This window comes from Penicillium expansum, assembly GCF_000769745.1.
Source record: "Penicillium expansum strain MD-8 chromosome Unknown contig190, whole genome shotgun sequence".
Lineage (NCBI taxonomy): Eukaryota > Fungi > Ascomycota > Eurotiomycetes > Eurotiales > Aspergillaceae > Penicillium > Penicillium expansum.
The window spans coordinates 96565-119866 of record NW_015971406.1 but is presented as its reverse complement, the minus strand read 5'-3'; the positions used below and the strand labels follow the sequence as shown (position 1 = coordinate 119866).

The 23302-nt window shown below is 50.7% G+C and overlaps 10 protein-coding genes across 10 annotated transcripts; 7 read left to right on the top strand and 3 right to left on the bottom strand.

The window, feature by feature from the left end:
* Window positions 1–872: 872 nt before the first annotated feature.
* Window positions 873–2505, top strand: PEX2_056910 (zinc metalloprotease; the record flags this gene model as incomplete). Its single annotated transcript, XM_016742965.1, has 5 exons — window positions 873–887; window positions 977–1159; window positions 1221–1967; window positions 2023–2215; window positions 2273–2505. The coding sequence occupies 5 exons, from the start codon at window positions 873–875 to the stop codon at window positions 2503–2505; spliced, it is 1371 nt and encodes a 456-aa protein (XP_016595687.1).
* A 315-nt stretch (window positions 2506–2820) lies between these two features.
* Window positions 2821–3336, bottom strand: PEX2_056900 (uncharacterized protein; the record flags this gene model as incomplete). Its single annotated transcript, XM_016742964.1, has 1 exon — window positions 2821–3336. The coding sequence occupies one exon, from the start codon at window positions 3334–3336 to the stop codon at window positions 2821–2823; it is 516 nt and encodes a 171-aa protein (XP_016595686.1).
* Window positions 3337–4086: 750 nt separating this feature from the next.
* Window positions 4087–4416, top strand: PEX2_056890 (mitochondrial 54S ribosomal protein bL34m; the record flags this gene model as incomplete). Its single annotated transcript, XM_016742963.1, has 1 exon — window positions 4087–4416. One exon carries the CDS (start codon window positions 4087–4089, stop codon window positions 4414–4416), a length of 330 nt encoding a protein of 109 aa, XP_016595685.1.
* A 469-nt stretch (window positions 4417–4885) lies between these two features.
* Window positions 4886–8160, bottom strand: PEX2_056880 (putative zinc metalloprotease; the record flags this gene model as incomplete). Its single annotated transcript, XM_016742962.1, has 3 exons — window positions 4886–5083; window positions 5145–7216; window positions 7266–8160. The coding sequence occupies 3 exons, from the start codon at window positions 8158–8160 to the stop codon at window positions 4886–4888; spliced, it is 3165 nt and encodes a 1054-aa protein (XP_016595684.1).
* Window positions 8161–9007: 847 nt separating this feature from the next.
* On the top strand, window positions 9008–11637 carry PEX2_056870 (uncharacterized protein; the record flags this gene model as incomplete). The annotated part of the gene is made up of 3 exons (XM_016742961.1): window positions 9008–9160; window positions 9227–10761; window positions 10821–11637. 3 exons carry the CDS (start codon window positions 9008–9010, stop codon window positions 11635–11637), a joined length of 2505 nt encoding a protein of 834 aa, XP_016595683.1.
* Window positions 11638–11853: 216 nt separating this feature from the next.
* On the top strand, window positions 11854–13391 carry PEX2_056860 (WD repeat WDR12/YTM1 family ribosome biogenesis protein; the record flags this gene model as incomplete). The annotated part of the gene is made up of 2 exons (XM_016742960.1): window positions 11854–11980; window positions 12049–13391. The coding sequence occupies 2 exons, from the start codon at window positions 11854–11856 to the stop codon at window positions 13389–13391; spliced, it is 1470 nt and encodes a 489-aa protein (XP_016595682.1).
* Window positions 13392–13744: 353 nt separating this feature from the next.
* Window positions 13745–14331, bottom strand: PEX2_056850 (mitochondrial 37S ribosomal protein uS13m; the record flags this gene model as incomplete). Its single annotated transcript, XM_016742959.1, has 3 exons — window positions 13745–13789; window positions 13918–14157; window positions 14329–14331. The coding sequence occupies 3 exons, from the start codon at window positions 14329–14331 to the stop codon at window positions 13745–13747; spliced, it is 288 nt and encodes a 95-aa protein (XP_016595681.1).
* Window positions 14332–14577: 246 nt separating this feature from the next.
* Window positions 14578–15825, top strand: PEX2_056840 (uncharacterized protein; the record flags this gene model as incomplete). Its single annotated transcript, XM_016742958.1, has 8 exons — window positions 14578–14688; window positions 14750–14827; window positions 14895–14911; window positions 14976–15079; window positions 15130–15210; window positions 15264–15327; window positions 15383–15546; window positions 15638–15825. The coding sequence occupies 8 exons, from the start codon at window positions 14578–14580 to the stop codon at window positions 15823–15825; spliced, it is 807 nt and encodes a 268-aa protein (XP_016595680.1).
* An 817-nt stretch (window positions 15826–16642) lies between these two features.
* PEX2_056830 (DEAD/DEAH box helicase) lies at window positions 16643–18760 on the top strand (the record flags this gene model as incomplete). The annotated part of the gene is made up of 1 exon (XM_016742957.1): window positions 16643–18760. One exon carries the CDS (start codon window positions 16643–16645, stop codon window positions 18758–18760), a length of 2118 nt encoding a protein of 705 aa, XP_016595679.1.
* A 1585-nt stretch (window positions 18761–20345) lies between these two features.
* PEX2_056820 (uncharacterized protein) lies at window positions 20346–22772 on the top strand (the record flags this gene model as incomplete). The annotated part of the gene is made up of 4 exons (XM_016742956.1): window positions 20346–20778; window positions 20846–21385; window positions 21445–21498; window positions 21568–22772. The coding sequence occupies 4 exons, from the start codon at window positions 20346–20348 to the stop codon at window positions 22770–22772; spliced, it is 2232 nt and encodes a 743-aa protein (XP_016595678.1).
* Between the last annotated feature and the right edge of the window lie 530 nt (window positions 22773–23302).

The following is a 23302-nucleotide window of genomic DNA, read 5'->3' as shown; positions in this document are numbered from 1 at the left end:
TCGCCACCTCGATCAGTTTACCTGCTGCATGCATGTCAGCGACCATTTTATTTGGTCCGTGACTGCATGCTAGGTTTTGATCTGAGGGACGGACGACGAACGGAGTGCAAGTGAGGTCGGCGAATAAGATATGTGCTTTTTATTTCCATCGTACGAGGGAGTTGTTTTCAAGAGGTTTCCTGTTCATTGCTCATTTTTTTGTCTGCATCATCGGGATCTTATGTAGATAGGCCTATACAGGTCTGTGGTTTAAAATGCAGGGAAACTAGGGCCGGCACAATTTAAGAGCTTCTGCATGTTTAATCGATTTATGAGGCTCTTCGTCTGGTAAAAATAAAAATAAAAACATTTGCAAATGAGGGTAGAGGCTCCCAATATATAGTCCGCATGTCGGATGTATATATTTCACACCTCGGAGTACGACCACTCGTATTGCCTCGCAAATGGATGACCATGCGCCCTGAGCTACTTGATATTGTTATATTTAGAGAAAGCTAAGCGATACCAAGAGAATAAAAATATAGATGATATACAATTTTCGAGTATTGTTCTGCTCGACTGTTAGTAGTTCTATAGACTTCAGCGATGGCACTTGCACAAGTTATTTTACATTTGAATGTTGGTAGACAAAATCCAAAAAGTTAACTCATAATAACTCCTCATGTCGTACGTTAGATATTCGGCCTAAATGAACAAGACTTTAGTTCATTAATACTAGGTTTAATTACTGAGATCGACGTTGCGTTAGGCCCCATAGAATGCCCCCGGGGCCATCATGCATGATATCTGACTAAGGCTGCCGATAATAACAAAGTAGCATCTTCTGACTTGAACAACGTCCCCTTCCTTCGCCTAGTTGCGCGATTTCAATCATGTATATCCTCGAGGTAAGTTGATTTGATTGAGAAACCATCATTTCTACATGGTGAATTTGCTTTCCACCGTGGACACGTCGCTGATAACTGTCTTCCTTTAGCAACTGGCGCGCTTGCTCGATCGCCCGCTCTTCCCATGGAAGAACGTGCTCGTGGGCTTTTCACTGGGCCAGTTCGTCCTTGAAGGTTTCCTCTCACTTCGACAGTACAAGTTTCTGCAACGGACAAAGCCTCCCCAGGTTCTCGCAGGGGAGGTTACCCAGAAGGTCTTCGACCAGAGTCAGGTATGAACACGATGATGCAACGTCATAACATATATAGAGGCTCATTGGAATATCATCATAGGCATACGGTCGCGCAAAGGCCAAGTTCAGCTTCGTTTCCGGTCTTTACGGTCAAATCCAAAACCTTGCATTCATTTACGGCGATGTCCTCCCCAAGATCTGGGGCATCAGCGGTCTGCTGCTGGCTCGGTACCTCCCCGGTCGGTTCCAAGGCGAAATCTGTCAAACATTGGTATTCTTCTTCGGTTTCAACATTCTAAGCACTATCCTCTCGCTGCCCGTCTCATACTACAACACTTTTGTGCTCGAGGAGAAGTTCGGTTTCAACAAGCAGACGCTCAAGCTTTGGATTACGGATATGCTCAAGGGTCAGATGCTTGGAATTGTTTTGGGAGCTCCCATTATCAGTGCCATTCTTAAGATCGTGCAGAAGTTCGACAGCTCGTTCTACTACTACCTCTGGCTCTTCGGTGTCTTTCTCCAGGTCTTCGCCATTACTATCTACCCCATTGCAATTCTGCCTCTGTTCAACAAGCTCTCTCCTCTTCAGCCCGGTGAACTCAAGACTGGTGTTGAGAACCTGGCAAAGAGACTCGAGTTCCCTTTGTCTGAGCTGCATGTCATTGACGGCAGCAAGCGTAGTGCCCACAGCAATGCCTACTTCTACGGCCTGCCATGGAAGAAGCACATTGTTATCTACGATACCCTGATTGAGAAGACCGAGCCTGAGGAGGTTGTTGCTGTGCTGGGCCACGAGCTTGGCCACTGGAGTCTCAGCCACACCACCAAGCTGTTCGGCATTGCCCAGGTATGAATTTGCTCAGTTGCCCTTCTAGCGAGTTATCACTAACTATGGAACCTAGGCCCACATGTTCTACATCTTCGCTCTCTTCTCTGTCTTTGTTAACAACAAGTCGCTGTACCAGTCCTTCGGATTTGTCAAGGAACAGCCTATCATGATTGGTTTCCTGCTCTTCTCCGACGCCCTGGCTCCTATGGATGCTGTTGTGAAGCTTCTCATGAACATCCTTAGCCGGAAGTTCGAATTTGAGGCCGGTATGTTCCGTTCGATCTATTACATACACGCTCAGTTGTACTAACAGCGTTTCACAGATGAATTTGCCCAGAAACTTGGTTACTCCGACAAGCTCGCTTCCTCGCTCCTGAAGCTTCAGATCCAAAATCTGAGCACTATGGACGCCGATCCAATTTATGCCAGCTACCACTACTCCCACCCCATTCTCACCGAGCGTCTTGCTGCGCTTGGCTGGAAGGGTGGCAAGGTCACCAGCAACAAGGAGGAAGACAGTGAAAAGCCTGTCAAGGCCGCGGACCGCGAGCTGTAAACTGGATACCTGCGTTACTGGCGATTTTCATATGATATGGAATTTTTTTTTTGGTGTTAGTGACATGCTGGGGCACCAATCTCGAGGAGAGAAAAAAGCGAGGCTTGGAAATGTTCCATTATGTATTGATTGGATTGTAGCAATCCGTCTAAACTCTAAATGACACTTTTTGTCCAGACATGAAATGCAGTACTTTTTTGTACGTCCAAGACCCAAACCCAGCTCAGAGTATAGAGCAATAGAACGAATGAAAGAAAAGAGACTCCGACCCAATGCAGCAACGCCCACAACCAAATATATACCCACACCACAGACTCAATCGGATTCCTCAGCTTCCTCAGCCTTCGCCTGGGCCTTTCCCTTCTTCTCCGCCAACCGTCTCTCCTTCTTCTTGCGCTTGCGCTCCTCCTTATCGACACCGGCCTCCTGATCCGCGAAAGCCTCAGCCTCCATACCGAACTCAGCATCATTCATGATAAGATCATTGCTATCGTCCAGCTGATCGTGGTTGTTGGTCTGCGGAATACCCGCAGCAACATCCAAATAATCTTCTCCGGGGTTTTGCTTCGCGACAGTCAGATCACGACCGAGCAGCTCACCAGCTAGACCCGCTTGCACGCGCTTCAGGTTGTGGAGGATCAGGTTCGGCGCTGCGGTGGTTGTCCGTGAGATGGGACCGTGCTCGCTGATACTGGCGTTGGGTTGCAACGATGGGTCTGTTGCGGCACGGTCCAGGTAGGCGGCTAGGAATTCATGCGCGGCGGTCTGGCTGATGGTCTGTGTGTTTTGCACTGTGACCGGGGGGAGGGCCTGAGGACCTTGGGTTGCCATTTTGGTGGAATTGGTATTCTTCGCCGGGTTTAGAGGGTGGTTTTTTGAAGTTGAAGGGCGGTGGTGGCGGTGATTATGGAGTGGTTTGGCCTGGTTGTGGGATTGGTAGAACTGGGAGTAGAGTTTCTCTCGAGTTCAGTATAATTTGGGAGCAGGACGGAGAGTTGCACGAGCGACGTTGAGCATTTCGCATCTCGAGATCAAAAAAGTTCGGTGACGCTAGTCCCGATCGGGTAGATCCTCTTAACGGGATGCGCTGCAACTATAGTTGGATATTTATTGACAGCCAAACGAACATAGTTATATAGTAGATATAGGATATAAGAAGATGCTTACACTTAAAATCAAACCAATTCCATCCTCTATATCCCCTACGAAATTGACTGTACATTATGGCAGCCATACATCTCTAGGCGGGTCCGTGCCAGCGGCTCCGCGCTTAATTTTCTGTCTTCCGACGCCGCGTCTTGTCCACCAGGCCTCACTCGATCTTCAACTCCAGAAAGCTCTCCCACCCCACCTCAATCGCTCTCCAAACAAAGCCAGGGTCGTCAGAATGTTCTGCCTCCGCGCCAGGGCCGTGCCCTCAACCTTCCGGGCCACCACATCGGCCATGCGAACCCCGATGAACAGGTACTCAAAGCAGCCAACAACCTTTCCAGCCTTGAAACCAACCGGATAGCTAACATATCTACTCCACCCGACAATAGATTCGCTCAAATTCCGCAACAATCAAGCACACCCTCCACAATGCTCTCATCCCGATCCTTCTCCTCCCTCCTCTCTACGCCAACCCGCTTCCAACCCTCGCGAACACTCGGCGCCCGCCTCTCCTCGCCAACTACAACCGCAACCGCCTCCGCCTTCTCACCCCTGTCATCACTCCTCTCCCAGAAGGCACCCTCGCAGTCCCGCTCGTTCTCCGCAAGTGCCTCCCTAGGCGTGCGCCGTGTGACGTTCCGTCCGTCACGACGGGTCCAGAAGCGCCGCCATGGATACCTGGCGCGCAAGAAGGATAGGAATGGGCGTAAGACTCTTATCCGGAGGACTCTTAAGGGCCGGAAGGAGTTGAGTTGGTAATTTTATTCGTTCTGGGTCCGACCTTTGAATTGTTCGGGGGTTGTCCGTGGGATATGACGGGATTTATACCATAAAGGTCACGGGGGTGCGGTTGGATTGATTAGAACCCATACCGTCTCACTGTGATGGTGGGAAGAAAGTAGGGGGTCAATTACCGATTTATCCATTCTTGGAGCTATTGTAGTCTTCAAGATTGGATGTTCAGGCAAGACGGTTGGTTGCTGGCGGGTCTTGTTCTGGCGTGTACCATATTTACCTCTCTTGAGGATGTGTGTGACTACATTTCATATAGTGCGAATTTTTCAGCTTTGTTTGTTTCAGTCGAGATCGAGGTGTTTACTGGGTTGCAGTTTGTTTGGAGCAAGTAAAAGAGTAGATTCAGCACTGTCTTATGTAGAGTCTTTTGACACTACAATTTCGTCTATGTGATCTACCTCGCTACCGATGGATATATTGTTCATCAAACATATCACTCATCGTCGCTTTCGTCCTCGCTATCCTCCGATCCGGTCTCGGAGTCCTCGTCATCATCATCTTCGTCCTCGTCCTCATCCTCATCGTCCTCATCTTCTTCATCACCAACCTTCAGACCATAGTCATCCTCGAATTCCTTAAGAGGCTGAACTGTGGGAGTGAAGCCGGAAGTTTCGAAGCCCTGCTTGATGGTCTATTCGCAATCAAAAGTTAGCAATCTATATCTACAAAGCGAAGCTTAGGGAACAACTCACCTCTTCCAACACAGTCGCGCAGGTGACAACCAAGTTTGCAGTCTTGGGATCAAACAACGGCAAGATAATTTCGCGCAGAGCACCCTTGATCTGGTCGGTGGTGATAGCGCGCACGTTCTTGAGCATCTTCTCCTTATAGTCGCTGGGCAATTTGCGCACGACCTGGCGGATGAAACTGCCCTGGGCGGCATTTGCGGCAGTCATCTGCTCATTGGCGTAGTTGACCACGATGCTGCTGATAGCACCCTCAAGCATCAAAGGATCGAAAGGCGTAGCACCGGACAGATAGTTCTCGACAATCTGCTTGCTAGACTCGAACGCCTTGTGGGAGTTCGGGGACCGGTACACATCGAAGTTGACAAAGCCAGTGTCGATGTTGTAACTGAAGTTAGTACCGTATGCCAGACCAGTTCCGCGGACTGCAACCCAGAGGGGACCCTCGACAGCGTTCATGTACGAAATCGCGACCAGCAGTGCGGGCAGATCCGGGGAATCGTACGAGTCCAGACCACGGGCGGTGGCGTAGGCGAAAGACGAGTCGACAGTGGGCATGGGGACAATGTAAGACTTGCCGCCAATGACCTTGCCGGCATCGCTCAGCCGGGATCGTCGGTCAGTGATAGGCCGCAACTCAGTGCTGGTGCCCAGAGTGTCGGCGAAGGGCTTCCAGGCCGAGACGGGGTTCTGGAGTTTTTCGAGATCGGCAATGACGATGATGCGCACGTTGTCGGGTTGGAAGAGAGACTTGCGGATCTCCTCCATACGGCTCACTATTTCTTCAGGCTTGTCAGCGAGCAGACGCTTGACGCGCTTGAGGTAGCGAGCCTTGACCAAAGTAGAACGGGCACGGGTGATCGACTCCTCTGCGTAGTGAACCATCACATGTACAGCAGCAAGCATGTCATCACCACTGCGCTTGGAGTCGGGCACATCGGCCAAGAGACGGGAGTTGATGGCGCGGAGCCTCTCCACGTCGAAGACGGACTTCCAGCACAGCTCCTGCAGCCAACCGACGGCGTTCGCATACTTCTCCAGCTCGACCTGGAAGGAGACACGGAGCATCTCCGAGTTTCCAAGACCGCGAGCAGTCTCCATCGAGTATCCGACGGTGTCTCTCTCTAATTCCACCACGACTTGCTCAAAGTCAATCGTCTTGCCATCACGCTGCACCGGAATGTTGAAGAACGCTTCGGTGTAGATGGAAAGCAATGGACGCAACTGAACGGGCACAGAATCAGCTGAGATGAGAACTGAAAGCTGAACAAAGCTACTAGGAATATGCTCGAAGTGGATGAAAAGGGATTGGTCAGACTTGTCGGCATCCACAAGGGGTTGGACCTTGTTGTCGGGGCGCCCGGCCTTCAGGGCAGCACCTGAACGAGCCGTGCTGGTCTCCATGAAGTGGATTGACTCGGTTCCAGGGATAGCGAACCTTTCCAGAAGTTCCTGCGGAATCTCCTTGTCGTTCTCCGCCTTGGCCTTTTCGAGTTTGTCGGCAAGCTCCTTGAGGCCCTTCTCGCCGAGACGCTCCTTCTGCGCGGCGGCCCGGTCCTCCTCGTCCTTTTTCAATGTGGCGGACATCTTCTTGGATGGGACGCCCAGGATAGTGACGTGAGCCGCATCCGAGATCCATTTCTTGATGAAAGAGCGCCACTGGTCCTCGGTCCAGGTCTCAAGGACATCATATTCCTTCAGAGTTGCGACATCCATCAAGGTCGAGCCATCGCGCTTTCCGAACAGGAAATCAGAGATAACGTACTCTGCGAAGGAAGAGGCAGAAGACTCAGTCGAGAACTTCCAGGTTCGGCGCTGTCGAGCGATACACTCTTTCAAGTACTTCAGATCCAATTCCTTGGTCATTGCATCTTGGAGAATCTCAAAGAATCTCTTCTCAACGCTCTCCAACTTCTCTGTTTCCACGCTGGTCAATGTGAAACGAACCTCCATGCTAGGGTGGTCCTCAGTTGCGTAGTAAACGGCACTGGCGAGCTGTTCTTTCTCAACAATGATGTTCTCTAGCAGAGCTGCAGATGAACCGGCCAAGTACAAAAGGGACACATTAAGTGCCCCGGCTATGATACTGTAAGTATTTTATCTCAATATTGGGGGTTTGTATCTTACATAGCACGGTATCAGTGCAGTCGGGCCCCATGAATCGAATTTCGATTTCACCAAATGATTCATCTTCTTCGGGGAACTCGACCTTTTGAATAACTGACTTCTCCAAGTAGGGAGCCTGCTTGGAATCCACCCAAGGTCTCTTGAATGGTGCCTCTGGGCTAGGAATGACATCCAAGATAGTGTCTTCAAACTTATCCAGGATCTCCAGCATGTTGTCCTGGTCGACTTCTCCGGTGAGGATCAGGCACAGGTTCTTGGGCTGATACATCTCACGGTGGAACTCGCGAATTCGTTCCGCGGGCAAGACACGAAGCTGTTCCATCATACCTCCTGTCTCATAGCGGAAGCCCACACCAGGCGGGTAGGTCAATCGCCGGGCTGCTAGGTCGATCAGCTCAGCGGTATTGTTCTGCACACCCTGCATCTCGGAATACACGACACCGGCATCATTTCCAGAGCCATCGACGTGGTGAACTTCAGTATAGCAGCCTTCGTCAGTCAGAGTAGGAGCAATCACATGCTCCAGGTAGACTGGCAGGATACGAGCAAAGCCTTCCCAGCCTGCGGTATCCAGTGTGTAGGCAGTGTGATCAGTTGCGGTCCAGGCATTGGTGCTGGAGTATACCCGGGTAGCCAGCTTGTCTAGGAAGCCCTTGTAACGGTAATTGCGGGAACCCATGAAGCACAAGTGCTCCAGAGTATGAGGAGCACCCGAATCATCGTGAATTTCAGTAGCAAGCACAAAGTAACCGTTCACTTTGGGACCCGGTTGGTCGATAACGACCACTCTCATGCCGGTGCGCTGTGATTCATACTGAGTGAACTCGCTCGGCGAGTAATCAGGCTTGAACTGCTGCAGCAGTTTAAAGTGACTGTTCTGCACCGAGGGCGACATATTGATCAATGGGACAGACCCAGTGAAGATATTTCGCCGGAAGCTTGACAGTCTGGTTGTTTTCGTTAGCAATTCTTATCCATTGATTAGGAATTCGATACAGTCATGAGGGTAAGCCCGTTCATGATGGATGGATGCCCAGGGAATAGTCTGATAACAAGAACGACAACCACAACTCGGATGAAAGAAGCATATTCACTCCAAGTTGGGTTCGAATAGAATAGAAACAAAAGCAGCAATAATAGGATGTTTTCCAAAACATGTCCCGAAAGGACATATCCAGCAGGCCTGCGACATATCGACAAGGATAATTGACATAGGTGGGGTGGCGAGGAGAAATTTGGGGATAGAAGGTTGATGCACTTGATACCCCTCCATAGGCAATGAAGGACTAAGAACGCGAATCAAATTGACTTACAGAAAACACGTTCTCCGACTCAGGGGGAGAATTCGAGACACGGTGAGTCTGAGATGTCTTCAAAAGGGTGTTGGACCCGGAATTTTTCAAGTTTGGGGGAGACCTCAGTCTCCGGTTTTCCTTACAAAGCGGGCAACTGAAAGAATTTATTATAACAAAGAGAGAAATATTAGATTTCCAATTAATTGCAACCAGTCATATTCAAAGGATATATAGTCTTATTCAAATTCTAGTGAATTTATAGATCTAGAGCGAAAAGCATACACCAATATACACCACGTGGGGGGCGGTGACGCCCAAACCTTGGGAAGTCACGGGTTGTTGACAGCTCAACTCTTCCTTTACATGTGCATCTACACTTTGTATCTCCGAAGCTCCGAGGCTCGTGTTCCTTGAAAATTGGTGCTTCATTACGAAAAAGTTGGCGTCATGACAGGCAATACCGAGGAACTGTGCCAGGCGGTGCTTGGCTTCGTCGCCGAGGGCACGTATCCTGAGGAGAGTGTAGTTGCTGGTAAGTTCCCGGCAGCTGCTCTTGCCAGGGAACTTGAGCTTATATCGAAGGCGCGTGAGCAGGTAGAGGTACGAAATCCCAATGTTCATCTACACACGTGGTGATCACTGACCAGCGCTGCTTTACTTTATTAGAATGAGATTAGCTCCTTGAGTCGCGAGAACACCTTCGATGCCGACGACTGGATTGTCCAAGCGAAACAACTTCACGCCGACATAGAACGCTCCAGGTTGACTGCGCGAGAAATAGTCGCGCAGCATGAACACACCGAACCCCTGCAGGCGAAGGTTGAAGATGCGAGGGCGAAAGTCGCCTTGGTTGAGACGGAGATTGCCTTCAATCAGGCCGTAGCGGGTACCCTAGAGGAGGTGCACCGTTTGTGCCAGCAGTTGGAAACAGGGCGAGCTGCTCTCAGAAATGGCCAGATCACCACCGCCATTGAGCAATTGGAGTCTACCGACGCAGCTGTTGGAAAGGATGCCTTCTTTACCAATACAAATGTGATGGGTATACTATCTGACGAGGTCTCACTGCTGCGATCCGAGATTGTCGAGGCGCTTCGTTCGCGCTGGGCCGATCAATTGAAATTTGACCGACAACAAGGCGAATTCCATGTCTCCAGCGGAGATGCAGATGCAGATTCTCTTGAGAACACTATTACGTCGCTGGCCCGACTGGATATCCTCACATCTGCCATTGAGAAACTACAAAGGGATCTCTTGTCTGCGATCGTAAATCCGATCTTGCTACCTCACCCGGATGGGACCAGCCATGGTGTGGTGGTGACGGAGAACAGCATTCGCATTGAGCCTGAGGCCTCAAAGACAACCGCACTGGAGACTTTGGATCGGCTTTCCAGCGTTTTGGGCTACTTGCGACAAAACTTACCGTCATCGGTGTCCGCAACTTTCTCCGAATCGTTTATTGTAACTATTTCCTCGAAGGCGATCTCCGGTTGGCTATCCTCCGCTATTCCCACCGATCTAGGTGGTCTCGCCGAGTTTGAGAACGTCCTGGACCATGTTCTACGGTTCACCAAGCAGATAGAGTCTTGGGGTTGGACTGGCCAAGAAGAACTCGTCTCGTGGGTCAACCAAGCTCCACGCCTGTGGTTGACTCGGCGTAGAGTCGACTCGCTCGATAGTGTTCGCAAAGTCCTTGCCGCCAGTCAGGGAACCACTAAACAGGTCGAACGAATTGAAAAGGAAAAAGTTTCTCAGACCGAGGGTGCTCTATTGGAGAATGCTGGCAATGATGACTGGGACGCGGACTGGGATGACGACAAAGAAGATGAGCCCAAGAAAGCAGAAACAGCAAAGCCCGAGGAAGAAGAGGAAGATGTTAGTGCGTGGGGTCTTGATGACGAGGACATTGATGAAACCCCCGATCAGGGCAAATCAGAGGCAGCTGCTTCTACAGAAGATGATGACGCCGATGATGCCTGGGGCTGGGGGGATGAAGAGGAAGATGACCATAAAGTCGATAATAAGTCTTCGCAGCCCCAGAACACGGCAGCGACAAACCCAACCGGCAAGAAGAATACAACTGGGTCCGCATCACCAAAAGAGGTCACCCTGAAGGAAGTCTTCACGATCACCGATATCCCCGAGTCTGTTCTTGGGGTCGTTCAGCAGCAAATCACCGACTCAAAAGATATTTCGCAGCCTGCGTAAGTCGTGCCTTTTTCAACGTTTTTCTCCCTTTCGCATCAAACTAACTAGAGCTTAGCCATGCCAATTCCCGTGTCGCTTCTTCTGGTGCTGGTCTTCTTGCATTGCCAACCTTGATCCTGGCTATGTTCAAAGCTACATCATCCACATTCTACTCACTAAAACTTACCTCAGGGCAGATGTACCTGTATAATGATAGCCTGTACCTTGCCGATGAAATTCGGAAACTGGTCGAAGAACATGAACTCTCCAGACTTCAGTCCGATGTTGAAGCTTTGGAGAAATTTGGCAAACTTGCGTATAGCAAAGAGATGCAGACGCAGCGCACGATTGTCACAGATCTGCTTGATGGGGCCCAAGGATTTGGACAATGCTCTGAGCAGCCATTCCAAGCAGACTGTGAGAATTCTGTTAGTGCAACCGTCGATCGAATTCGCGATGTTTACAAGGAATGGCAACCTATACTGTCTCATTCCGCGCTGCTCCAATCAGTTGGATCTCTCTTGTCTACCGTGATCAACAAGGTGGTCATTGACATTGAAGATTTGGGTGATATCTCGGAGGATCAGTCACGGCAACTGGTCTCCTTCTGTAATCAACTCTCAAAACTGGAGGACCTCTTCATACCTGAAACAAATGGTGATGCCGAGGCATTGCCTGTCACTGCCGTCTACGTTCCGAGCTGGCTCCGTTTCCAGTATATGATCAATATCCTGGAGAGCTCCCTCGCAGATATCAAATTCCTTTGGCTCGAAGGGGAGCTGGGCTTGGAGTTCTCTGTTGAGGAAGTGATTGACCTGATTGAGGCCTTGTTTGCAGAGTCGGATTACCGGCGACGTGCTATTTCAGAGATTCGAAGAGCGCCCAGAGGATAAATCCCATCCACGCAATAGAAATACAACGTATTCACTAAATATATGGCAAAGCTACAGTGTATTGCAATCAACTATGTAGACCGAGTGGAGCCATCTCCGCGCTCTGCGTAAGTGTGCCGCACGGGTCACCGTATTTTTTCCTCACCCGCCGAAAATGCGACAGCCACCAAAAAAGATTCCATCTGCAACATCGGCAGCAATTTGAACGATTTTACAATGAGTGAAGATTTGGTCACCTCTGCTGCAGCAGAGTCTGCGCTGAGACAAGTTCGAGTGCAGCTTATCAGCCAGCAGGAGGATATTGCTCTGCCTGAAAGCACCGGCCCAATTCTTGTTCCTACTGGTGAGAGACCCATTGCCGATCAAAAATTATAAATGGTAATATCAAGTACTGACTCTTCCTTTAAAAAGGACTTCGACGATATGCGCTGTCGACCCTTGTGAACAACCTTCTCTCAAGCGAAAAGCCCATTCCATTTGAGTTTTTGATCAATGGAACTTTTTTGCGGACCTCGATTGATGAATATTTGGTCGACAACGGTATCTCTGCTGAGACGACCCTCGAAATTGAATATGTTCGAGCTCTGATCCCGCCCCTTCACATTGCCTCGTTCCAGCACGATGACTGGGTTAGCGCAACAGACGTCCTTTCTACGACTTCACCTGCTGCATCCTGGGCCTCAGGTGCGACTTTCACCAAGGGCCAGGAAAGAATCCTATCAGGAAGCTATGATGGTCTGCTTCGCATCTGGAATATGTCTGCTGAGACTATCGCAACCTCTCCTGCCGCCGCCGATGGTGGCCACACCGCTTCTATCAGAGCCGCCAAGTTTGTTTCCCCGAACCAGATCGCATCGGCAGGTCTTGATCGCACGGTCCGATTGTGGAAGTATACCGAGGGTGAAGGTGGTTTCACCGGCAAAATCTCTCCTCAGCTGGAGCTGTACGGTCACAAGGCTGGAATTGAGTCCCTAGCAGTTCATGCCAAGTCCAACCGTCTGTTGACTGGTTCTGCAGACAACACCGTTGGATTCTGGTCAACTAAGAAGGCCGATGCTCCGGCAGCACCGGAGAACTTGCTTCCTTCTAGCAATGCTCGGAATACAAAGCGCCGCAAGCTGAACACATCCGTCACCACACCTCACCGTGGTCCTTTGACTCTTCTGTCAGCTCACACGGCACCTGTCTCTGCTGCTATCTTCGACGGAAAAGATGCTACAGTTGGATACTCGGCCTCATGGGATCACTCCCTGCGGACCTGGGATTTGGTCACTGGTTCTCTGGTTGACACTCGCACCACATCACACTCACTCCTCTCGCTCGAGCACCTCCCCGAACTTAGCCTTTTGGCTGCCGGTACTGCCGCCCGCCACATCACTTTGATTGACCCCCGTGCATCTGCCACGACTGTAGCTGCCATGACTCTCCGAGGCCACACCAACGCTGTTGTCAGCTTGGCCCGTGACCCCCACAGCACATACGGTCTCATTAGCGGTAGCCACGACGGCACTTGCAGAATTTGGGATATTCGCTCCACCAAGACCGACAAGGAAGGTGTTGTTGGTGAGAGTGTTTACTCGATTACCCGGAAGAGCCTCGAGGAGGAGGGTAAGTCGGATAGCAAGCGGGTTGGCGGTGAAGGTGTCAAGGTGTTCAGCGTGTGCTGGGACAAGACGGTGGGAATTGTCAGCGCAGGTGAGGATAAGCGGATCCAGATCAACCGCGGCGAAGGCGTGCTGTCTTCGAAGGCATGAGTGCACATATGGGCCTGGCGTTTAACACTTGGTTGAGGGCAAAAGTTTAGACTTACACATATTTTTTTCTCCTTACTTTTCCATCTTCGCGTATATCTCTAGCTCGGAATTGGATATATATCAAACTGCAATCTGACAGTCAATACGACTTTGCCGTACATGTAGTTTTGTTTTGAAGCTTCCATTCACCCCGGGTTTATGTCTAGCCTATAATACATCCACAGAGGGGTTCCATTCACATACAAACTGGCAAAAGTCGACTGCCATGAATCAAAAACGCCAAATCCATGCCTCTCGCGCAAAATAGTGAGACAATCCCATAAAAGTAACAATCGAACACGACACCATCAAATTTATAGTCTGCGCTCCATGCGGTTCAACTTGACAGGAGTTTTGATCTATTGAGCATTTGTCAGCAATTAACTCACATAGAGTCTTTGAGATATAGCAGCGCAAGCTGATATATCAAGAGAGCACGAGAGGGAAAAGGGAAACCCACTTGAGTCCGTGTCCGCTGTCCCCTCACAGGCAAGCCCAGCGCATGACGTCGGCCGCGGTAAGTTCCGGTCTCTTTCATGCGCTTGATATCGTTCAGAACTTCTCTGCGCAGATCGTTCTCAATTTTCATATCGGACAGCACGGCTGTGAGGTCGAGGACCTGCTTGTTGGCCAGCTCGCCGACGCGGCAGGTCGGGTGGATGTTGAAGCGGGACATGAGGCGGCCGGAGCTGTTGCTACCGATTCCGAAGAAGGTCTCGAGGGATTTCTGTGGCGCTCAATGCATGTTAGTCGGGAAATCGAGGTTGCGGGCGCAATGAGGGTTGGCTTGCCTTGAGCAGGTTCCGCTCGGGGAAATTGACACCAAGGATAAAAACCTAAGATTTATTAGCGGGGTTTCTTTAGAGGATGTATTGCATTTTGACGGTGTCTATCATACCATCTTGAATTGTGTTGGCCGGCTGGTGTCCTGACAATCGTATGGAGCCGTCACTTGTTGCTCTCGTTGAACTCCGGGAGAAATCCTCCGTCAACGTTTAACGTTTTTCCGTAGCTCTTTGATGCCTGAATTTCTCGGCACCAACCCGTCTATTCTCCGCACGCCATTGCAAGCTGGCCTTCTCCCCTTCCCAATTGCTTCATCTTCCCCTTTCACTGTATCCGACCAGAGCAGTGGCAATTAGCAAGCATGTATTTCCGGAATCTTTTTGTGTCCCTTTTCTTGGTCTTCGCCGTCGGCTTTGCGCTGGTTCAGGCTGAAGAAGCTAAGGAGCCTCGCGGCCCTAAGATTACCTCCAAGGTGATTGACATTGATGTTCTGGATCGGTCTATATGCAAGCCGTACTGATCTTTGGTGATAGGTTTACTTCGATATTCAGCATGGAGATGAGTCCCTTGGTCGCATTGTGATGGGCTTGTATGGCAAGACCGTCCCTGAGGTTCGTAGAACTATATCCCTATGGAATCGGCGATTGAGAGTTATTGCTGACATTATCATTTCTATAGACCACTGAGAACTTCCGGTATGGTGAACTTGCTATGTCAAAGTCTCCAACGATTATACTGTATATGCTAACCCACTTCTAGCGCTCTGGCTACTGGCGAGAAGGGCTTTGGTTACCAGGACTCTACTTTCCACCGTGTTATTAAGGATTTCATGATTCAGGGCGGTGACTTCACCAAGGGTGATGGTTTGTGAACCTCCGAGCAGGTTATATTACATGATACTAAGTGTGTAAAGGCACCGGCGGAAAGTCGATCTACGGCAACAAGTTCAAGGATGAGAACTTCAAGCTGCGTCACACCAAGAAGGGCCAACTGAGTAGGCATTTCCACTCCTTTGATTTGATCTCACAGGCATCTGACCATTCTTAGGCATGGCCAACGCCGGCAAGGACACCAACGGCTCTCAGTTCTTCATCACCACCGCTGTCACCTCGTTCGTATCCCTTGCAATGATTCCTTTGGTGCAATAACTAACTGAAACTACGCAGTTGGCTCGATGGCCGCCACGTCGTCTTCGGCGAGGTCCTTGAGGGCTACGAGATTGTCGACAAGATCCAAAACGTTCCCAAGGGATCCGGCGACAAGCCCAAGCTGGCTGTTAAGATCGTGAAGAGCGGTGAGCTCGAGCTTGAGCCCGAGACTGAGGACAAAGGTAGCCGCGATGAGCTTTAGACAGGTGACTGTCTGCGCGATGTTTCCTCTGCTGCTGGTCGGAAGTGGCTGATGATCTTGGATATCTTAAGAACTCGACCAACAGCCGGGTGTGACCGACAAAGTTCCCGATGCCCCCGATGCTCCCGAGGCCGCTACACCATCCAACTACCTGCAGCCGGCCGTTATTTTCTTCCTTCTGGTCGCCGTTGTAGGTATCTGGATTGCCCGTCGGCGAGGCCAGCAGCAACAGCAAGAGAAAGAACAGTATGATGCGTAAGAGATCATGTTAGATCAACTATACATTATTTTTGAACCTTAACCCCCGCCCTAAACCCCTGAATTTCAATTTCCGATGACTCTCATCATCATAACTTGATAGATCATATTCATGGATGTTACCTTGGTCACGTAGGTGGTGATATACTTTAGTGGACTGGAAAATCATCCACTCAGATCATTTGCCTCTTGTCTTAGTCAGACACGGCGTCCAGACCGCCCGCGAGCAGCAACTGGCGAGTAGAAATTTCTTCAGTGGCGGTAAGTACTTGATCGGTACTTCTGTTAGGCGGGTGCTCACACATAAAAATAGGTTCCTGTAAAGTACTTCCAATAGCCACACAGCGCCCCAAACTCTCCAACTTTTGTTGCCTCCTTCCCACAGACTTCATCCACCCGTTCTCTTCTCTCTTGATTCAACCCCCCTCCATCATCCCTTTTCTCACTACGCTCTCTCTCTCTTTCTCTTCTCTCTAGAGTTCTTAGATTCGGGAGATTTGCATTTTTCATCTTCTCTGTGGTTTTACTGAGCTTTCTTGTTTGCCACTCGATCTTTTTTTTTTTCTTATCGAGTTGAAACAGAAAAGCGATTTGATCTTTTCACCGTCTCTCTCTATTTCTCTCTCTCTCTCTTCTCTCTCTAAAGGTACATTTTATTCTTTGCAAGTATCTTTTCCAAACCACTTGCGCTCTATCTACGACCAACCATCTTCCGGCGAAGCAGAAAAAAACTGTACGCCATAGCAGCTTCACCTGCTTTGGTCGATATCGGACAGCTTCTAACTCTTGTTCCGCAATAGACATTTTCAACCGCAAAAATGGCCGACGGTTTGCAAATGGGAAACCTTTCCCTCAACGAGTCTCAGCACGCCCCCCAGGGTAACGCCCCTGTGGGCCGTGCTGCCTACATTCCTCCTCACCTTCGCCAGCGTGGTCCCGGTCCTGGTCCCGCCCCCGGGCCTAGTGCTAACGCCGACGCTGCCCCTTCTGGACCTGGCTTCGGTGGTCCTCGGTACAGTACCCAAAAGACTGAACCTCATGAAGCGACAACTGATTTTGTATCTTCTAGTGACGGTGGTGGCAACTGGGCCAACGCTAACGCTCCCAACTTCAGCCCTCGTGGCCCCGCGAACGGTATGACCAGCTGGACTCCCGATGGAAAACTCCGACCCTTCAATCCCAATGCTTACGGTAACCCAGGATCTTCTTATGGTGGTGGTAGCAGCGGCAGTGGCGGCTACAGCGGTGGTGGTGGCTCCCAGCAAGCTCGCGGCTCGGGCGATGGCCAGTGGCGCGACGGCAAGCACGTTCCCGGCCCCGCCAATGCTCGCTTGGAGCGCGAGCTGTTCGGAGTTCCCAACGACCCCTCTAAGCAGCAGACTGGAATCAACTTCGCCAACTACGATGATATCCCCGTCGAGGCCTCCGGAAACGACGTCCCAGAGCCTGTTACCCAGTTCACTAACCCCCCTCTGGACGACCACCTGATCGCCAACATCAAGCTCGCCAGCTATGTCATCCCTACTCCCGTTCAGAAATACTCAGTCCCCATCGTCATGAACGGCCGTGATCTTATGGCCTGTGCCCAGACTGGTTCCGGAAAGACCGGTGGTTTCCTTTTCCCCATTCTCTCCCAGGCTTTCCAGAGCGGTCCCTCTGCCGCCCCTGCCCAGGGTGGTGGTGGTGGTCAGTTCAGCTACGGCCGCCAGCGCAAGGCTTACCCTACCTCTCTCATTCTTGCTCCCACCCGTGAGCTGGTCTCTCAGATCTTCGAGGAGGCCCGCAAGTTCGCTTACCGCTCGTGGGTTCGTCCCTGCGTCGTGTACGGTGGTGCAGACATCGGCTCCCAGCTTCGTCAGATCGAGCGTGGCTGCGATCTCCTCGTTGCCACCCCCGGTCGTCTGGTTGATCTGATTGAGCGTGGCCGTATCTCCCTGGCTAACATCAAGTACCTTGTTCTTGACGAGGCTGATCGCATGCTGGACATGGGTTTCGAGCCCCAAATTCGCCGTATTGTCGAGGGTGAGGATATGCCCGGTGTTGATGATCGCCAAACCCTCATGTTCTCGGCCACCTTCCCCCGCGATATCCAAATGCTTGCTCGTGATTTCCTTAAGGACTACATTTTCTTGTCCGTTGGTCGTGTCGGAAGTACTTCGGAGAACATCACCCAGAAGGTCGAGTATGTCGAGGATGCCGACAAGCGCTCCGTTCTGCTGGACATTCTCCACACCCATGGCAGCACTGGTCTGACACTCATTTTCGTTGAGACCAAGCGCATGGCCGACTCGCTCTCCGACTTCCTCATTAACCAGCGCTTCCCTGCCACCGCTATTCACGGTGATCGTACCCAGCGCGAGCGTGAGCGTGCTCTAGAGCTCTTCCGTAACGGTCGCTGCCCCATTCTGGTTGCTACTGCCGTTGCTGCCCGTGGTCTCGATATCCCTAACGTGACCCACGTTATCAACTACGATCTCCCCACCGATATTGATGACTACGTTCACCGCATTGGTCGTACTGGTCGTGCCGGTAACACCGGTATTGCCACTGCATTCTTCAACCGTGGCAACCGTGGTGTTGTTCGTGACTTGCTCGAGCTCCTGAAGGAGGCCCACCAGGAGGTTCCCGCTTTCCTGGAGAGCATTGCCCGCGAGGGCAGCGGATTCAGCGGACGTGGCCGTGGTGGTGGTGGCCGTGGCCGTGGCGCTACTGCCACTCGTGACGTGCGTCGTGTCCCTGGTGGCATGGGTGGTGGCTTCGGCGGTTCCGGCGGTTACGGTGGCTCCAGTGGTGCTGCCCCCTCTTACGGTAGCGGCTACGGCGGTGCTGCCGCTCCCTCTTACGGAGGTAGTGGTGGTGGTGCTGGCTACGGCGGCGGCGGCGGTGGTAGCTACGGCAACCCCTCCGGCTCCTCCGGCCCATCCTCCTGGTGGTAAATCAGTCGTGGTCTTTTGACGATGCCCTCGGGTCTGATTGGCTCCCTTGCTTTATTTTCTTTTGTCTCTCGTTGACGGATACGATCAGATTGAGTCCCTGAGTTCTTTTCTACCTGTGCTATCTCTCAGGGACGGCTTTGTCATGACTGCACGACTTTCTTATGCTTGTTTTAGATTCATATTTTCCACGTTTGCGTATGCTTTAATCTGGTTTCCTTTGTTGTTCCCCTCATGTCTCTCTTCGCTGATTCTATTCATGGCTTTTCAATATTGCTTTGTATGGATACGAGGCATTCGCGCAGTCCGGTCTTTTTTTTTTTGCTCCTGGGAGACACCACTTCTCTCTTCGGGCAACCTATGATCGAAACTGCATGAACATCATAGAATGCGTTGTCTTTTTTTTTCCTATGTCCGCTCTCGTCAGATACCCCTTATGTTCGAGCGTCCCTACCGGGGACACGTTCGAGTGACGCGCGTGCGCCGAGCGGAGATTGATGACTTTTCATCATCTCGAAAAGTTCTCTTTTTCTCTTCGCATTCATCTTCGGTGTTGTTATGGCTGCATTCATCATATGCAGCATAGACTTTTTACAGCGTCGGTATCTCATGGCGGACATTTGTTTCTGTTGCTGCCCTCGTGCGTTCTGCAGTCGATTTTCTTTCGAAAACAAAAACGGGCGCTTTCTTTCTCCGGGCTGTTTCAAATACCGGTTATCTCGCCGTTACACCTCACGGCGCGGCTGGTGTTTTTCGAAACCAAAAATGGGTATTCTTTGCATTCTGTATGGCGTTGGCTTGACCTGCAACTGCATGTCCTCTGCTATCGGGTCCGTGGAGGCTGATTGTCTCCGAATAGGAGCACCTTGCCTCGTTTCCTTGTCTATTCTGATCATTTTTCTCGGACCTTGGGGATAGGACGCTGTCGCCGCTGGAATAATTGGTATACTTATGAATTCTCGGGTTCGAATTGGGAGGAAAAAAATGAACCAATGGCCACGAGAAGGAAAGTTCTCTTATCCAATGCAATTTCGAAAAAGTGTTTCCAATTATATTAGTCCATGAAGTAGGATTCCAGTAGGATGTAGAATCGCAGTAGGATTCAAGATATATATCGGTAAATTTGTTGACAAATATTTGAAAAATATACACCAAAGGTACATATTCCAAGCCCTAGAGGCCCCAGGGCTAGAATGCCTTAATAATATACATTAGTTCATTAGTTCAACGGTACTTTATCACGTTGCTTACTCTCTAAATTGCAAATCCAAAAATGCGTGGCATTAGCGTAGCCGCATATTAAACGCGTGAGGTCTCTGATACGGGTAGATATCACACCAGCTATACCTTCATGGGCCACTCGGCTCTGCTTTCTTCCTCTTTTTCCGGCTTTTGACCTTCATTTTCCCTTTTCCCTTTTTTTTTACTTGGCACTCCTTTTCACTTTTATCTGTTCGCTTTTTGTTTCTTTTCTCCTATACTACATCTGCCTCTTTCATCGGCCGCCTCCTAGGGGGCACTTCATATTACAACCTGCGATTCTCCTAGAATCTGATCGCCGATCTGTTACCAGTTCAAAGAGCCCAACATGGCCGATTTCGAAAATAGCATGATGGATGAGTCCTTTGCGGCTTCCGAGGCTGCGGATGATCAGTCTCACGGCATGACCGCCAGCGCGACGGTCGGTACAAGGCGGCAAGCGAACGGCACAATTGGCTCTGTCTACTCCGGCAACAAGATTCGACACCTGAAGAAAGATGATGGCATACCTCTATGGCGCAAAGATATCCAGTATCAATTCCTGAAGCTGGTCTTTGAGGACAAGACGCCCGTTTTTACGCGGTATCCCGACGGACAGAAGGGAATGGACTTCGCCGATGTCTACATCAATGCAATGGCCCGGAGCAGCAAGACCAGCAAGATTCTGAAGGATAAATTGCAAAACGACAAGCCCGCGGCTATTAATATGGCTATGGTCTGTCTGCTGGTCAACTTCGGTCGCATGAACACTACTCTGAACTGTACGCTTGCAAGCTATGCCATAACATAATTTACCTCCGTGCTAATCGCTATTTCTCTGGTTTCTAGTCTTCCCCGAAATGCGTGCTCAACTCCGAACCTACCACTCGATCCCCTCACTACAAGCGCATCAGGATTCCAATGCCTATAAGCAGCTGCAGGATGCTCCTCGTCTCAAGTCCATTCTTAAGGGAGCCTCAGAGGATGTAGACCAACCGAATACCCTGGAAAAGATTAAACGACAGAGTATACCTCGGACCAACCCAGTGAACTTGATCTTTGTTCTGGCGCAGTATGCCCCCAAAGTGTCGGAAACACACTTCTTTCCTCCGCGAGACTTCTTCGACCTGGTCATGAGATCTACACTAAGCAGCCAAAGTCGCGCTAGGGCGTTCCTTTGGCTGATGTGGTGGTATCTAGAGAGTGATTTCAGTCGCGAGGCTGCACTGAACAATCCGTTCGGTCCAGGTGTGGAAGGCGAGGGTGCTGAGGGCCTTCCTTTGAAAGTACCTGCCTTTGATATCCTGACAGAGGAACAAGCTAGTGAGGAGAATTTGGATACACCTGAGGAACAGGAATATGGGGAGTCCAAAAGACTAGAACGCAAGCGTACGTGTGCCTAGCTCTGACTACTGTTGAAAATAGGACTTGACTGACATTTGATGCAGGCATCCTAGAAGAAGAGGAACCACTACCACGCATTCCCAAGCGACCCAAGAAAGGTGAGCAGGCCATTTTGAATAGCTGTCTTATATACACGTTCTCGGAACGCTAACCTTTCCTACCCGCAGAATATGGCTTTGACGAAGAATCATTCGCAGGAGACTACTCTGGTATGGGAGGTCGTGGCTCCGCTATGTCTACCCCTCTTCACCCTTCTGCTAAACGCAGCTTGGATGACGAGGATGATGAAATGACCCCTGGTCACTCTCGTCCGCGCCCCAAACAGGCCAAGCGGGAGTCATCACTTAATCGAACCGTGGGCCAGCAGCGACTTATCTTGAAAACGAGGATGGAACATACCCCTGATGCTTCCCCCGCCCCCCCAGGCCCCAACCATCCAGTTCTTAATCGCTTCATTGCTGAGCCTTCGCTTTCTTCAGCACCAACTATGCGTCGGATGCGGCCACTTACACAGCACCAGATAGCTGTTGAGCAAAATCGTCGGCAGAGGATTGACTATCTGCTCGCCAAACGTAAATCAAACGCATACCGCGTTCTCCGTGCTAAACGGGAGACTGAGATTCCTTTCGCGCGCTACGGTCGCTTGCTTCAGGGTTTACCCGAGGGCTACGATACAGACGACGAAGAAACCTCGTGGGGCAAGGGTGGTCTCTTCCCGAACCCGGAAGAGGAGGATGACTTTGGAGAATGTGCAAACGTCTTTCTCTCTGTAGTGCGAAAAGCTGCTCGCCGACTCGATCGCTGGGATTACACTGAAGCTAATGGTCCCAAGAAGGATCGCAAGAGGGAGCGAGAGGAGCGATACCAGGCCAAGGCGGCCCTGGAAGCTGATGTGCGAAGCTCCAACAACCGATCCCGCCCACGTCCTCGCCCTAGTGCTGCTGCCAAGCGCAAGTCTACGGGTGTAACAGGCACTCCTGGCACTACCAAGAAAGCTGCAGCGTCACATGCCAAGGGCAATCACGGCCATCCTGATGGCTTGGGGGCCGTGCCCTCAGCTATGGGTACCCCAACCTGGGACCCGGAGCACGGACCCGATGACTACATGGAGGGAGAGCTGGACGATCTCGACCGCGAACTCCTTGGCGAAGTTTCTGGCGAAGAAGATGATGGAGGTGCCCCTCTCCGAGCCGATGAGGAAGGGGACTTCTCTGACGATCAGGACGACGAAGATGACGTGGACGGTGACGAAAATTCCTCTACCTATGAAGGCGCCAATGGTTACGCACGACATGAAGCTTCGTCCCCTGCCCCGAGGGGTCCAGCTGGCCCACGCGGGGAAGGTTACGGAGACGACGCGATGGAAGACTAATAGGGTTGGCGTTTTTGTTTTGAAATCTTGTGTATCACGATCTACTGTTTCTTTTGTCCTTTCTCCTGTGTTCTAGGCGTATCATTCCCTTTCGGAATGGTTGTATTTCAAGTCAATTTCATCTAAGCCCTTGATATAAGTGGCCAGTACTACCTTGACATCTGATGTGCACTGCATGTGATAATTCTCCCCCTCTTTGTCTCCTCATACATCTGCCCACTTCCATACATATGTAGCTTTGGATTGTTTCTTTCCCATAATCTCAAAATAATTCATACCCATTTCAACCCACAAGCTCGGTCAGAAGCTCGGTTAGAAGCTCAGTCATACGAGTACGGGTGTCCGGTCTCAGAGTGGATACAATTGCTGCAGAGTGGTGTGGCCAACAATACGAAGCGGATTCCCAAGGTAAAATTGTTGAGACACTTCATATTCGTACTTTTGTTTCATATTCTTCTTCCTTGAATTCCCCCGACCTAGCTTGATATACATAAATAGCAAGGTAACCCTTGTTGTCCAATTGCATCGAG